Below are 15,873 nucleotides of genomic sequence, written 5' to 3'. Positions count from 1 at the left end.
TTTTGTGTTTCTGGTTTGGAATAAAATATGAAAGGCTATTTTGGTTCCGCATAGATAAACCGTTCTGAAAGGTTTTTGAGTTTTTGAAAATTGAACGGTTCTTTCAGAAAAGATTTCCGAGTTTACTTTTATTGTAAACCGTTGTTTTTGAAAAGAGGCATAAGACAGTTATTAATCACTGGTGCGATTATCTTCACGTATCCTATTACAGTAATTCCCAAAAATCCTCTACTGAGAACCCTTTCGAGGATGATGTTCTCACCCCCCTATATTTTTCCCCTTTCAGGATATGGGCGCAGAAGTCACGAAGAGTTTATTTAGTTGTTGTTGAAATGTTCTGTATTGCTTTAGATTATTATTTTTTGTACCCTCGCCTTTATCTTGAGATATTCTGTAAGAGGGATAGGAATTGTATTGTCTAATGCTTGTAATATTATTTATATATATATATATATATATATATATATATATATGTGTGTGTGTGTATATATATGGATGTACTCTTTATGAGCTTTTGTAAGTTGTATGGTATTCGGTGAATGTACGTTATCGAACGAAAGTATTCTTTTTTGGATCGGTATTGCAGTTTAAAGTTTTAAATAGGCTCATATTTTAGTATTAAATAGTATAAGTGTCGTCGTAATGTCCGAGCTATCAGAGTCGCGCAGCCGGAAGCGTGAGCTTTGGTAGTTATGGTGTTACATTATGGTACCAGAGCAGTCCTTCCTGTAGATCCTGAGGAATGGACCGACTATGCTTCAATTGCATACTCTGAGCATTTGTCATGTATTAGGTCTTGTCGAATGACGAGAATTAGAGCTTTATGCACATGACGGTCTATTGATTAACGCTGTTAGTCTTGCATTGAAAAATTCTTGGTATTAAGTTTGGCCGGCTTAATACTAGTGAATTATGTATATGAAAGCACTGATGGGTTATCATAGATGATATACGAGTTTTGAGTAAAGCGAATCGCAGGTTTTGGGAACGTTGGAAACTATTTCTCGAGGCTATTCAGTTGTGTGTCTTGAATTCTGTTCGAGTCGACCTGTTCTTTCGTATCCTAACTTGAAGTTCTTGTTTGCTAATTCTTTTAAAAAGTAGTTTGATTTTTCAACTCTATTCGTCTATTCATATGCATTCTTGTTTGATCTTAATTGCATATGCTTGTTTGGAATCCTTGTTACATCTGTCTTTCTCTATGAGTTCTTCCTGATTCAAATATTCTTTGATATAGCTTTGAACTTGTCTTAATGCGATGTGCCTTTTAACTCTAGATTCCGAGTCCGTTCTTAGAGAAATTGTTGATTCAGTGTCCCTCTTATTTGACAGTGAATTACAGCCAATTTTGAGATTTTATAAAAGTTGCTGTTGATTAGATATGTACTTATCTATATATGAAGCTTTGAAGATTTCTTATACAGTTTAATAACTATTTATCTCTAATACCTCGCATGTACTTTTACTGGTTTACGGAACTGCACTTACTTTAAAAGTAAATTGACTTTCTAGTAATTCTACTATAGCTCCAGTGCACATCTTCATTTGATTATGTATTTGGGTATTTTTAGAATTCTGGAAAGAAAAGGGGATTTCTTGCTTTTATCCCGGTTGAGTTTCGTTTGATAAACTTTACTTAATTTATTTTGATTTGAGTCTGATTTAGCATACTACATGGTTTATGCCATTGTTGTTCTTTTGAAAATGTTGGACTCATAGCTTTCTTCTTATGAACGGACTCGTTCCTTCTTAAGCTTTTCACCTCTATGAATGTCATACGTGGTTCTATTTTTAAATATATATCTACCTTTTGGGAACACTACAATCAATCTCAACTTTTCTTTCTCTGGTGAATCTCATTCTTATATGAGTCAGTTTGATTCGTTTCAAAAATAGTGCATCGTTTATTCTCTCATTGTCTTTACAAGAGTTTTTAGTCAAAAAAATTATCCTTGAGAAATTACAAATGATTGAGTTGTCTTTTTCTATGACTTTGTATTCTTTTGGATCAATTTAAAACTTGTTTGATGTTTCATGTCTAGTGGATCTTGTTTGAACTACTTTAATTTAAGATCCTTTCTTGCAAGGCTTGACTCCTTTTTAGTACATCTTAAACTTCTTGAATGTTCTTTTGAGATGGTGATTTCGAGAACACTTTTGGAGTCTTGTTTTGAACCTTTTTAAAGGAATTTTGAATTCTCTTTGAAGAAATATTAAACGGAATTTATTTTCTGTTGCTTGATTGAGATTAAAACCATTGTCCAATTTTGACAAAATTAATTTAAAGTTGGCATGCGCCATTTTAAATGAGGTTTTGGAAAGCTCTCTTGTTTAGTGGAAATTGGTTCGTTTGTAATGCACCACTTATTTCCTTTACCAAATTGTAAGCAAATTTTTACTTCGGAGTTTCTTTTCTAAAAAGAGTTTAACTTCCTCTTTCGTACTTGCTATAAATGTTATACACGCTTGTTTGAATATGAAATTTTGAGAATTTTGAACTAGCATTTGATTACTTCCGAGCTTTTATGAACTGCTTTTGGTTAAGTTGTGCATCTAATTATATTTCTAAAATATTTGAGGAAATATTTCAGCCTTTAGCTAAACCCGTGTACACCTTGTTTTTAGAACTCTACAAAATCTACTTCAACATGAACTTGCATTAAAGCAAAGCCACAATTATGCTTTTGTTACTCTCTTGAAGAATGGTTGTTGCTTAACTTTTCTTTTAGACTGCAAAGTGGTTTTTTGCAAGTTTTCGACTCTTTCATGAACAATGTATTCGAAAGTATTTTTAATCATGCTCTTGAGTTCTGTGAGCTTGACTTGGGTCTGAGATATTCTCTTCTGTAACCTCTTACTTCTTCGACTCAACTTGAAATTGTTTCAAACTAATGCGCTGATTCTCTTCTTATTGGTCCTATTGAATTTCTCGGATCCAAGGGTTATCTTTGGGAGTTGTCAATCGATTTATTTCTAGCAAACTTCTTTGCTTGGACATCCTTGTTTATCTGGAATTGGATATATTCCCTCAAATCTATGAGTATTACCCTTGATAATTGTTCTCCGTTCTAGATCTTGTATCCTTCTGAGTAGACTCGAGAATTATTTTGATATCATGTGCGACTTGTAGACGTAGTAACGCGATGCGTTAGTTCTTTAAGACGTCATATGTGTGTACGGAAGTTGAAGCGGTAGGTGTACCATGTTATGAGTTAAGAGTGGTTTGTTCCTTGCGAACAGATTTGTGGTTGTTAGGCTTATGATTGGCTAAGAGGTTGTAAAATGATTGGTGGAGTTGGAAAATTGAAGTTCTGAGGTGGGAACAAGAATTGTCTTTGAACGTTATGCCACTGTTTAAATACCAACATGCTTTGCAGCCTTTTACCACATTAACCACCACTTGGCGTTGTGAACGCCTATCTTGATATGCATTCTACTTTGTCACCTCAAGTTTTTGTAAAACCTTGGGATCATATGACCTTGTGCATTGAGCCTATCTTATAACGGTTGCTTTACAATCACACTCCTGCCTTTGTATCTTTATGCATACGACCATCCAAGTATTTGAAAACCGTATATATGCTTATATGTTGAGATATTTTTGCTTCTTCCTTAAATATGTTCAAAGATGAACTGTTATAAAATTTCTTTCGTTTTGTATCAATTTTCGAGGACGAAATTTTTTATAAGGTGGGTAGAATGTAAGATCCAGAACCTTTGAAAAGTCTTTTTATGATCAAGTCTCAAATCATATGGTTATTTATAGCCTTAATTTCAGAAATCATTTTATTAAAGATAATTAAGGCAAGTTTTGATTTATTGAATTTGAGATAAGTTATGATTATTATCCAATTTTATAATTATTGGATTATTTTCTATATTTGAATTATAAAGTTGATAGTTATGAAATAATAAGGATTTTTTACGATTTGGATTAGATAAGTAATATTTTAAATATTAATGTTGTTATTTTGGAAAATAGAGAAATTAATTATATTATTTCTAATTTTTAGATTTGGGCATTTTATTGAAAATAATTTGTAAAGTTGATGAGCAAATAGTATTTTCCTATATATGATTAGTGTTGGATTTAATTTGGGTTTCAATTACCATATTATTCCCAACTTTATTTTAAATTACCAAAATGCTGATAACCCTAATTTTATTCAAAAACCCTAACCCAATGACCCGGTTCCCTTCACCCACACTCAGCAGCAATAGCTGCTGCCTCTCTACCCTAGACACCCATACGTAGAGGCAAAGGGAAAAGAAAGAAAGAAACAGGAAATCAGAAATGGAGACTGATCCAGAAGGAGAGAAGAAGAGGGGTAAGGGCTTAGCGCCGCTGGCTGGGTACTGCCGCCGTGACCGCCGGACTGCCGCACGCGAGAGGCGCCGCCATCGAAGCTGCCCCGTTCATCCCTGCCCAGTCGCGGTTCTGCCACCCATCACCCCATTCCGTCGCTGGAGATCTCGAGCCGCTGCTCGTTGCGCCGTCCTTGTTGCCGCCACTGCTTCCATGTCTTCCAACGACGCTGCTATCGCCACCGTGAGTCGCGGTCAGAGAGGAAGCGTTGCAGCAACTGAATCCCGAGAGGGACACGTTCACGAGACGGGAGAGAGAGCTGCGGGGAGAGGGAGGCCGTGCGTCCCGTCGCGCGTGTCACTACCCAAGGACCGCTGCTGATCCGTGCTGTGCGAAGCCAACGACGCTGTTCCTGCCGCCGTTAGCGCCGCCGGGGTTCCGGCCATCACCGTCGTTGAGGGAACTCACCGGAGTCGTTGGAGGTTGTCACCGCTCTTTGTGGTTCTGTGTTGAGTTGCGCCGGTAAGCCTTTGCGGTCGGAAAATGCCCCTGCTGCCGTCGCTGGAAAAATTCTGCCGGTAAGGGTCTTGTCATTAGCCTCCGTCCTTTTGAATTCCGAGAATATTATGGTCACTGCATGTTGGTTTCAGTTGTCGTGATCGGAATTCGTCGCCGCTGCCACTTGAGGTGGCTGCCGGGCTGCCGCTGAACCGGTTCGGAGACCGCCGCTGTTTCGGTTCAGCCGTTCCTTTTTCGGTTCGGTAAGCGTTTCGATTTGAAATCCCTTTTGTTACTGTCCTGTCATCTCACGCTGAGGTTTATGACGTTAATTACTATAAGATTGAGTTTTGGTTGTTGTATATTGCGATTAGAGTCGTTGAGATTGTTGAGAAAGCAAGTGGAGCCGAGTTGTTGGTTGCCGTCAATTCAGGTTGAGGCGGAAAGGACTCTATGAGGCGTTTGGGTTATAGTTTTAACGTGTTGAGGTAGGGGCGCTTTCCGAAAACTATATTTTATTATTGGAATTATTACATATGGATACTGATGTGAGATATGGTGTATTTAGTGATTGTATCTGCCTTATGTATTATTCGATTGAGTCGAATGATTATGGATGTTTGTTTGGCTGAATTGTTATGCGGCTTTGTGAAATGTAATGTTTTGAAGTGATTCTTTAAAGATTTGAAATCTGAGTTTAATCCGTTGAGAATTGATTTGAGCTAAGTTGACTCTTTTGATAATGTGAAAGATAGAATACTCTTTGAAATTCAGCCTAGTTTGCTTTAATTGATTTGGTTTTGATAAATGATTTGTAGCTGAACCGATTCTTTAAAGCTTTGGAAATAAGTTAAATCGGTTGATATTGAGTTGATTTTGAAATGGTCTTCTTGAGATATGCCACTGAGGCGACTGTTGGATTTAGTTTGCTTTGAATTGATTTTTGGTTTTGAGCTGTTGAAAATGAATGAGAAACGGTTTAGTTGGGACCCGAACCGGGTGGCAAAAGTCCAAGTTTTAGGGGAGGTGCTGCCGAAATTTCTACAAAATCCTAGTCTTGTTTAAAAAGTTATTTAAAAAGGATTGGATTCGAGAAGTTGTATTATTTGATTTATTAAGAGAATATTTATATTTTCAAGCTTAATTTATTTAGTGAACTTTATGCCTTGAGTTTGACTTATTTAGAAATGAACTATTTTTACCGTTTGAATCACTGAAGGAAAGAATGATGCTCTAATATTGATTTCAATATAAAAAGGAGCTTTTAGTGATTTCAAAGGAATCTAGACTTTTGATTGAGTAATTAAGTTTGAGGCATTTTGGAAGAGTTAGAAAAATGGGTTCCAAAAAGAAACCTGAAAGTGGTTTGATTCAAATGAACCGGTTCCTTTTCAAATGAGTTGATTTTTGGACCGGGTTGGAACTTGTGATTTTGTATGGTCGGTTTCATAATAAATTCAGTTTTATTTACTTGAACCGAGAATCCATGATTTTAAGAGTTTCAATGAATTTTAAGGAATTGATATAGGTTGACCTTCCCTAAAGACTTGGGACTCTGCCGAGAAACTTTTGTTATAAAATCCCATTGTTGTATGGGTGATTTTGAATACTTTGAAATAAATCCTTAACTTGCCATGGTTTTGGAAGTTTTGGAAAGAGAATGCCGAGAGTGGCTTTGTTTTAAAAAGGAAACTCACTTTGAGTAAATTTGGCTTATGAGCCTGAGATGATTTGAGAAAAGAGATTTTTAAAGCCAAGGCTGAAAAGAGTTGAAACTTGATTTCAAAGTGAAGCGATTTGAGAAAAAGTGATTTATGGCTTAAATTCCGATTTTATGAATTTGATGATGTTGGATGGTGGAAGTGCTGTTTTGTTATGGGCCGGAATGGTTGTGTATGATTATGAATATTGGCTGGTTCTGGATTGAACCGTGAGCCGGAATGGCTGTGTATGATATTGATTTATGGCTGATTGCCGAATGAGTTATGGGCCGTATGGCTGACTATGAATTATGAATTTAAGCCGGATGGCTGAGATGGATGTTGATCCATGGCTGGGACTGAATGAATATATGCTTGAGATACCTGGGTAGTAGCAAGGATTGTGGTTCGTCCCACTTGCTCCAGGTTAGAGACTGTGACGCCTGGGTAGTAGCGGTAGTAGTGGTGATTCCACTCGCTCCAGGTTGAGCTTTTAAACACCCGCCTGGGTAGTAGCCACAGTAGTGGTTATTCCACTGGCTCTGGGTTGAGCGGGTAGTAGCAATGGGGTTGTAGCTCAAACCTACTTGCTCCGCGATGGGTGTTTCTGTCCATGGTTAGCTACCAGGACGTGTTGGGTTGGCTATATAACCGACAGATGATATCATCAGCCACTAGGGACAGGCATGCATCATATGCATTTATGTGACATTGTTTGGGTGTGCATATTATACTTGGTTTGCCTATGTGATTAATTGCTAACTGTTCTACTTGCAATAACTGTTTGTTTGTGCTTGCATCTTCCTATTTGTGTTTGCTACTGTGACTCTGTTGGACTGTGGTGATTGGTTGTTGTTGGATTGTTTGGGCCTAGGGCCGTGGTTGGAATGAGATGAACTGATGGTTGATTTCGGTTTTGTGTTTCTGGTTTGGAATAAAATATGAAAGGCTATTTTGGTTCCGTATAGATAAACCGTTCTGAAAGGTTTTTGAGTTTTTGAAAATTGAACGGTTCTTTCAGAAAAGATTTCCGACTTTACTTTTATTGTAAACCGTTGTTTTTGAAAAGAGGCATAAGACAGTTATTAATCACTGGTGCGGTTATCTTCACGTATCCTATTACAGTAATTCCCAAAAACCCTCTACTGAGAACCCTTTCGAGGATGATGTTCTCACCCCCCTATATTTTTCCCCTTTCAGGATATGGGCGCAGAAGTCACGAAGAGTTTATTTAGTTGTTGTTGAAATATTCTGTATTGCTTTAGATTATTATTTTTTGTACCCTCGCCTTTATCTTGAGATATTCTGTAAGAGGGATAGGAATTGTATTGTCTAATGCTTGTAATATTATTTATATATATATATATATATATATATATATATATATATATATATATATATATATATATATATGTGTGTATATATATGGATGTACTCTTTATGAGCTTTTGTAAGTTGTATGGTATTCGGTGAATGTACGTTATCGAACGAAAGTATTCTTTTTTTGGATCGGTATTGCGGTTTAAAGTTTTAAACAGGCTCATATTTTAGTATTAAATAGTATAAGTGTCGTCGTAATGTCCGAGCTATCAGAGTCGCGCAGCCGGAAACGTGAGCTTTGGTAGTTAGGGTGTTACATATATATGTATATATGAGTAAATGTCCAAATATATACAAATGCCTATTTACTAGCTAATTTTTAATGATTAACATTTATGTTTTTTTTTTATTTTTGAACAAATTAATTTTAATATTATACAAGGAATGGTGAAATAGTTAGTGTATGTTTAGATTAAAGTTTATATAAAATTAATTTTGCAAAATTGATTTTGATCAAAAGTGAGTTAGTATTGATGTGGTTTATGTTTGGTGTTTTTTATATTAAAATAGATTATAATAAACTAAATATTGTTTGGATTATATTATTCAAAATCACTTTTAGATAAAAAAAATTACTGAAAAAGACATAAATTTAAATAATTATTTTATATTATCTTATAATTTTATTTTTGATATTTAAATAAATTTTAATACTTTTTTCTGATACTCTCAGTACTCTTTAGTACTTTAATAAAATTAATAGAATCATAATACAAAGGAAAAAATCTTTCATACAAAAAAAAATAACAATTGCAAAAAAAGAACTCATATAAACAAAAAATAATACGAATTCTATAAAAAAATAATAATATGTATAAGAGAGAATCAGCAAAAGAATATTATATAAAAAAAAAACAAAATTTATCATGTGAACAATGAAGAACAAAATTGGTAAATAAGAAATAAATTTCAATCTAACAGAAAAAAAATAAACGCAAAAGCCAGAATTTTTAACTTTAGAAAAACATGTGTTTGATGGTAGAATCATGTTTGCATTTGAAAAAATTAGCTAAATGAAAAATTGAAGTTTTTAATAAAACTAAATGAATGTTTGATGCTCTAAATGCTAAACCAAGCACACTCATGTTGAACGAGTGTGTATTATAAAGGAGTAAAAGAAAATTGCATGTTACTCCCGACCTGGCGTCCGAATTTTTAACGGGCCCAATACAACCGGCCCAAAAATATTTCCGCCATTCTAATGGATGATCCAGGACCATTTTTACCTTTTAACCTCCTTCTAAAATTATATGAAGTGGGTTATTTCCTATAAAGATAAGATAACCTGGCAAAGTCTATAAAAAGGGAGTCTCGTCACTCTCCAAATATGATTATTTAACTCTATACACTTTTCTATTACCTCTTTAGCTTTCTCAGATTTGGATATTTAAAAAAAAATTGAAAGCCACAAATTTGATCCTCAAATTTATGGTATCTATACAAAAAAATACACCAAATTTTTATATTGTTAAAAAATACTATTAAAATCACAACACTAAAATTGAAAAGTGAATTTTTTTTAATCAATATTGTACTTTTTGTCTTTCACCTATTTTATTCTTCTAACTGTAAAAAAAAAGTAAAGAAAATAGTTCAAACATTTTCTTTTATATACTTTAATATTATTTAGAAGACTGTTTTATTTATTTTTAAATAATATAATTTTAGTAAAAAAGTATAACTATTAAAATAAATAAAGAATAATGATTAAAAATATAGTTCAATGTTTTTTCAGTAATTTTGAACATAGAAGTAATTTTAACAAAAATTATCCAAATGAAATTTGTTTTGTCATAATCAATTTTGATATTAAATTGTCAAACATAAATCACATTAATATCAACCTATTTTTAACCAAATTCAATTCTACAAAATCAAGTTAAAGTAAACTCTTATTTAAAAACTCAAAATCTAACCTACTCTAATTCTTCATGAAAAATTCATCATGCATTTTTTTTAAATGTTAAAAAAAAAATAAAAAAGTACCCTACGAGTTTTTTATTTATTCTTTTAAAAATTAGAGATCGCAGAGTATGATTTCTCTTTCTTAATATTTTAAAAAAAATTTGCACCCTACATTTTTTCTTTTTTAAATTTGCATCTATATTTTGGTAAAAATTGAAAAAAAGGTAATAATTTTTAATGTTACAAAAAAATACCCATATATTAAAAAATTAGCCTTTATTTTACACAAGCATATGTGCATATTAGATATTACTATCTAATCAATAATTATATCAGCAATATTAATTATTAGCAAATATTATTTTAGATTAATATTTAATTAGTAATAATTTATACTCAAATGTATAAAAAAATGTATACATAAAATACTTAATTTATACTGATATTCATCAGAAATTATACAAATAAATCATCATAATTTATACTTATATTTATTAAATTTACATACTAATAAACTCTAATTTTGTGGTTTATCTTGTGCTTAATTTAGGGGATTTTATCAACTTATCTCACATTTATTCAATGAAATAGTATGATTCTGTGAATCTCTCTTAATTTGTGCTTAAGTGTGAAAACATATTTTTTAGACCTTAAAATAGCTAATTTTAATTCACTTTAATTCCTTTCGATGCCTTGATATGTTTGTCGAGTGATTTCAGATTCATAAGGCAAGTATTGGACGGAAGAGAGGAAGAGAAAAGCAAGTAAGGTGGAGAATTCATGAAGAAATGAGCATTTGGAGAATTGAAGGCCGCGCGCACGCGTCACCCACGCGTACGCGTGAGTAGGAGATCTGCAAGCGACGCGCACGCGTCGTCCACGCGCACGCGTCGTCCACACGCACGCGTGACGCTAATCATGTGACCTCCTTAAAGTGAATTCGCTGGGGGCGATTTCTGAGCTTCCCAAGCCCAAGTCCAACTCATTTCTGAGGCTATTTGATGCAGAATGTAAGATTGGACAAAGGGGGAGCAATTAGATTAGGTTAACATCATGTTATAGGTAGTTTTCTAGAGAAAGAAGCTCACTCTTCTCTCTAGAATTAGGGGTTCTTAGATTAATTTTCTTCTTAAATTTAGGTTTAATTTCTTGTTCTTACATCTTCATTCTCTTAGTCTTTCTTGTTAATTTCTCTTTTTATGCCTTTTTCATGTTTATGAGCACTTTTGTTATTTTAATTTTCATTTAATGCAATTTATGTTTTATGTTTCTTTTCTTACTTAATTGAGTTGTTATTGTTATTTTCTTGTATTGGATAGTTGTAGAATTTATATTTCTTGCAATTTACCATGCTTTCCTTTTATGCCTTCTAAGTGTTTGATAAAATGCTTGGTTGGATGTTAGAGTAGTTTTTGAGCATTCTTGGCTTGGAAAGAGAAATTAGGTGCTCGAGTCATTAATACCCAACTTATGTTGATGATCTAGAGTTGTTAGTTAATATTGTTTTCATTGACTCTAATCTCTTGCTAATTCCATTAGTGAGTTGATTAGGACTTTTGGATTGAGACTAACTAGTGTTATTTGACTTTTTCTCAAGTGAAGATATCATTATACCTTCTTCCTATGTTGGAGATGACTAAGTAGGATTAGCTCTTGATAATTATTGTAATATGATTAGTGACTAGGATAAAAAGTCTTAATTCTCAATCCTCGCCATGAATGTCTCTCTCTTTATTACTTGCTTTCTTTAGTTGTTTCCTTTACATGTCTTGTCATTTAATTTCTTATCCCCTTATTTGCAAGCCACCCCTTAGATACCATAACTAATAATATGCACACCTCATTGCAATTCCTTTGAGAAACGATCCAATATCTAATACTCTCGGTATTTTTATTGGTTTGCATTTGTGACAAATAAAATTAAACTTTGATTGAGTGCTACTTGTCGGTTTGGAACTATACTTGCAACGAAGTTATTTCTTCTAACCGAAAAAAAATTCTTAACCGACAATAATACTCTTTCACATACATAAAACAATACAATTTATTTTTTAAAATAATTTAATATATATGCTAATTAATTACTAACCAAAATTACTAAAATCTGCTAGTCTCACGACTTTTTGAAATTATAATAGTTTCAGAAAGTTTGTAAACACATATACACTTTAGAAAAATAACTGATAATTCATTTCATTACTCGGAATAAAAAATAGAAAAAGTATAGGTAAACAATGAAAATACTAAACAATGTGAACAATAGAGATATCGAATGTTCAATTTAATAAGTATGCTAATGATTATGTTCAATATTTTTAATTCAATGATTATTTTTTTTATTCAATTTATTCATACACATTAATAATGATTGAATATTTAATTCACTAAATGTGCAGATAGTTATGCTAATGTTAAGGTTTAGAAGATAATTTAAGCTTTAAGATGGAATATTTTTTTATTTTATTCTGTTAATTTTAGAACCCATTGTACAAAAGTCATTGTCTACCTAGCAAAATCCAAAAAAATAACATCATATATCCAACTAAAATTGGGTGCCTTATTTATAGATCAAAATTGTCACTTTCTATGTATTTCTCTTCTATAATTAAATCTCGGACAACCAAAAAAATAAAAATACTGAGGGATAGAGGACTTTCTACAAGAACTTGGTAACAAAACTTGTGTTTTTATTTTTCATTTTTTCCCTCTCTACACACATCTTCAAAATCAACAGCCAGGTGAAGTGGTGCCATGTGTGGATGATGATGAGGCAGGAGAATTTCCTTCACCGTGATTAGCCCTTTCTTCTGAATGTGAATGATCTGAAACATCTTCTAACTTGTTGCATTTTGGTGACTTCTTCATTGAAGGATGAGTTTGTGTGCGGGGAACAATGGTAGTTGGATGTGTGGCCACAGGTGCATAAATAGCAGCATGTGGTGCAGTTGTAACCGTGGTTAATTCCCCTGATGACACTGTTGAGGTAGCTATGGCAGCAGTAGCAGCAGCATATTCTTGTGGCTGAACAAAAATGTTGCCAACAAGAAACAACGGAGCAGTTTGGGAGTTTGCACTGTTTGGAATCATAGTGGTTGGCCTTCTTGTGTGGAGACGAAATTTCTGTCCAAGACAAACACGGAATAAACACTTTTAGAACTATGATTTACAATACAAGATCAACTAACTCCAATTGTTATGAAAGTTAAAGAGGATTGATACCAATGACTTAGTTAAACTCTTATATCATTTCTCAAAGAATTTAATTTTGATATAATGTCATTGTAAAATAACTTTATACGTTCAGTCATCCAAAACAGATGTCCTGTGTCTGTGTGTTTCAAAACTACTCCATTTATGTCTAAGCTTCAAATCCAATTGAGTCATAAAGTTAGAAATGACCAAAGAGTAGTTTAGTATACAAATTACTAACCTGTAAGTGACTTTTGACTTCATCATTTGTAAGGCCATCAACCTTCATTAGCTCCCTTATCTGTTTTGGGGTGGCAGCTGCAACATACACCAAAATATTCAATATCAAATACAATACACACAATTCAAATTGTAATATATAGGTGTGATTTTCTTCAAAAACACCTTTTTTAATTTCGTTCAATTTTGCCCCTAATATTTTTTATTTGTGTAGAAATTATCCAAAGATGATAATTCTATCTAAAATATTAGGAACAAAACTGAAAACTTAAGAACAAAATGTTAAAGGAAAAAATTGAATGACTCGAAAATGTTAGCTACAAAATTGAAGGAGGGAAATCTCAAAAGTTAGGGAGTAACAGAAAATTGACAAGGAAATTATGTTATGCTTCTTAAAATACTTACAATCTGCACCTCCAAGCTGCTGAAGGGCATGAAGGAACCGTTTGTGTAGTTCCTGTGACCAGCACCGCCGCTGCTTCCTCTGACCCTGTCCTTTCTCCTCTCTTTTACCGCCGCTTCCAGCATTGCCTCCGGTCGATACAGGTCCTGTGGAACTTGTTGCTGGCACCGGCGGAGAAGAAGGCGTTTTGGCAGTTGGCAATGATGATGATGATGCATTAACCTTTCCAACAGTGCTCTCCTCTCTGTGAAATGGCTGAAAAGCACCACCAATGCTTCTCTTCACTTCCACAACAGACGCTTTTCTAGGCACATCCTGATCAACAAAATTTCAAACAGAATCAGATTCCCACACTATTTCAGTTAGAAATTTTGAACTAAGTGCGTCTAACTACGTGAGGATACATCAAATAATTTTCTAAACAGAGCAAGTAACATAACTCATTACCAAAAACGACACCAAGAAACAGAAACTAAAACAGTTCAACTAAGTTGAACCCAAACTTTTTTTTTTCTTATTTTCGTACCTCTTTAGGTGGTTGGGGATCAGGGTTCCACAATTGAACAGATCTGAGCCAGTCAGATTTTTTCTTATCAGTGCTGCAGCTGCTGTTATTATTATTGTTGTTGGTACTATCCTCCTTTTGAATCTTGTTTCTATGAGAATGTTGCTCTTCACCATCATCATAATATTCTTCATCATCTTCTTCATCGCAATCAGGTGAAGCCCTTTTCTTGATTGGAATGAACTCCTCAAAAACAGGATCGTCCGTTGATGTCTGCTCCGAACACTCCGATTGGCCATTCAAATTGTACTCTGTCGTTGTTCCAGATAACTGCTGCCTACAGGCTTCAATTGCTGCATCAAACAGGAAAAAAAAATTGGAACATCAGAAAAAAGAGCAAACAAGTAAAAATAAATAAACAAATAAAATACCCAGAAACAAAAGGAACAAACTTTAACATGTTTCCGCAAAAGGGTGTATGAAAATGTTTTCCTTTTTCGGTTTCATATTTACCTTGCGCGACAAGTTCTAAGGACAGGGGAAGCTCTCTGTGGAAGACTTGGATTTTTCTTCTCTCGTCCTCCAATGCTTCGATGTACTCGCGAAACCCCATCTTCTGGGGTTGGATTTTCTCAGAGAATTGCATCGCAAATTAACAATACAAGCCTCTTCAAAATTCTTCTCTATTCTTTTGTTTTCTCGTGAGTTCAGGTTTTTTTTTTTCTCTTTCCTTTTTGGTTTGCGTGAGGGGGGAACTCTTAAAACTGTTTGAAGAAGAGGGTGAGAAGGAATATATATAAGGAAATGGCGTTTTGTACAAGCAGAGAGAGAGAGAGAGAGAGAGAGAGAGAGAGAGAGAGAGAGAGAGAGAGAGAGTACGGATCCAACAATGAAGAATATGGGATCTAAGTAGAATCAAAATTCGGAATAAACTTTCTAAACAAGCAAGAAAGAAAGAGAAGGTAGAGAGAGAACGTGGTATTGTGGGTTGGATCGGAGGGTGTAGAAAAACTTGGGAGGAAAAAAACACACCGAGGTCGGGGCGTCGCATAAGAAAACGAATCTTTGATGCGTTTTATATTCTCAACTTTTTTTTTTAAACTATTTTCTCTTTCTATCACTAGTAGTATCTCGTTAGTTTTCTTTCCTTGAAGGTGAGGGGTAAAATAATAGACAGAAAAAGTGAAAAGGAAGAAAATGCGGTAAGAGATAGAAGAAAGAGAGAGTATGATATTATGAATGAATATTCCAGGCTTTGATTCGCTTTTAAGTTCATTGTGAGTTGGCAATTGCATCAGCGGGTTCTATTCTCTCCTCTTTATCTCTATCTCTCTCTCTCATCGGATAAGATCAAAATTCAAAAGACACTTCTTTTATTTTCTTCTCTCGTTATCTCCCGCAATTTTATCTTTGAAAAGTATAGAGTTCAGAAATTATTTTTAGAGATAAGATATGTTTATATTAAAATTAGTTATTAATATAAAATATATATTAAAATATAAATATATATTAAAAATAATTAAATTATATATATATTTATATATAAATATATTAATGATTAATTTTAATAATTAATTTTAGTGTATAAATAATATTTTTATTATTTTTAATATGAGAATAAAAATAATATTTTAATTAAATATTGATATTTAAAGTGTATTATAATATTATAAAAATATAAAAATATATCTAACACATATTTTGTGTTATATCAAAATAATGATACGTGTTTAATATATATTTTGTG

General features: G+C 33.5%; 1 protein-coding gene across 1 annotated transcript; it reads right to left on the bottom strand.

Moving 5' to 3' along the window:
• Window positions 1-12,218: 12,218 nt before the first annotated feature.
• LOC112750539 (transcription factor HHO3) lies at window positions 12,219-15,517 on the bottom strand. Its single transcript, XM_025799309.3, has 5 exons — window positions 14,640-15,517; window positions 14,148-14,479; window positions 13,624-13,936; window positions 13,220-13,296; window positions 12,219-12,909 (listed from the first exon to the last, which is right to left on the bottom strand). The coding sequence occupies exons 1-5, from the start codon at window positions 14,770-14,772 to the stop codon at window positions 12,517-12,519; spliced, it is 1,248 nt and encodes a 415-aa protein (XP_025655094.1). The 5' UTR covers window positions 14,773-15,517; the 3' UTR covers window positions 12,219-12,516.
• Window positions 15,518-15,873: the final 356 nt, after the last annotated feature.

Source organism: Arachis hypogaea, chromosome 15, assembly GCF_003086295.3.
Source record: "Arachis hypogaea cultivar Tifrunner chromosome 15, arahy.Tifrunner.gnm2.J5K5, whole genome shotgun sequence".
Classification (NCBI taxonomy): domain Eukaryota; kingdom Viridiplantae; phylum Streptophyta; class Magnoliopsida; order Fabales; family Fabaceae; genus Arachis; species Arachis hypogaea.
The sequence above is the reverse complement of the archived record's forward strand: the minus strand, read 5'-3'. Positions and strand labels throughout refer to the sequence as shown.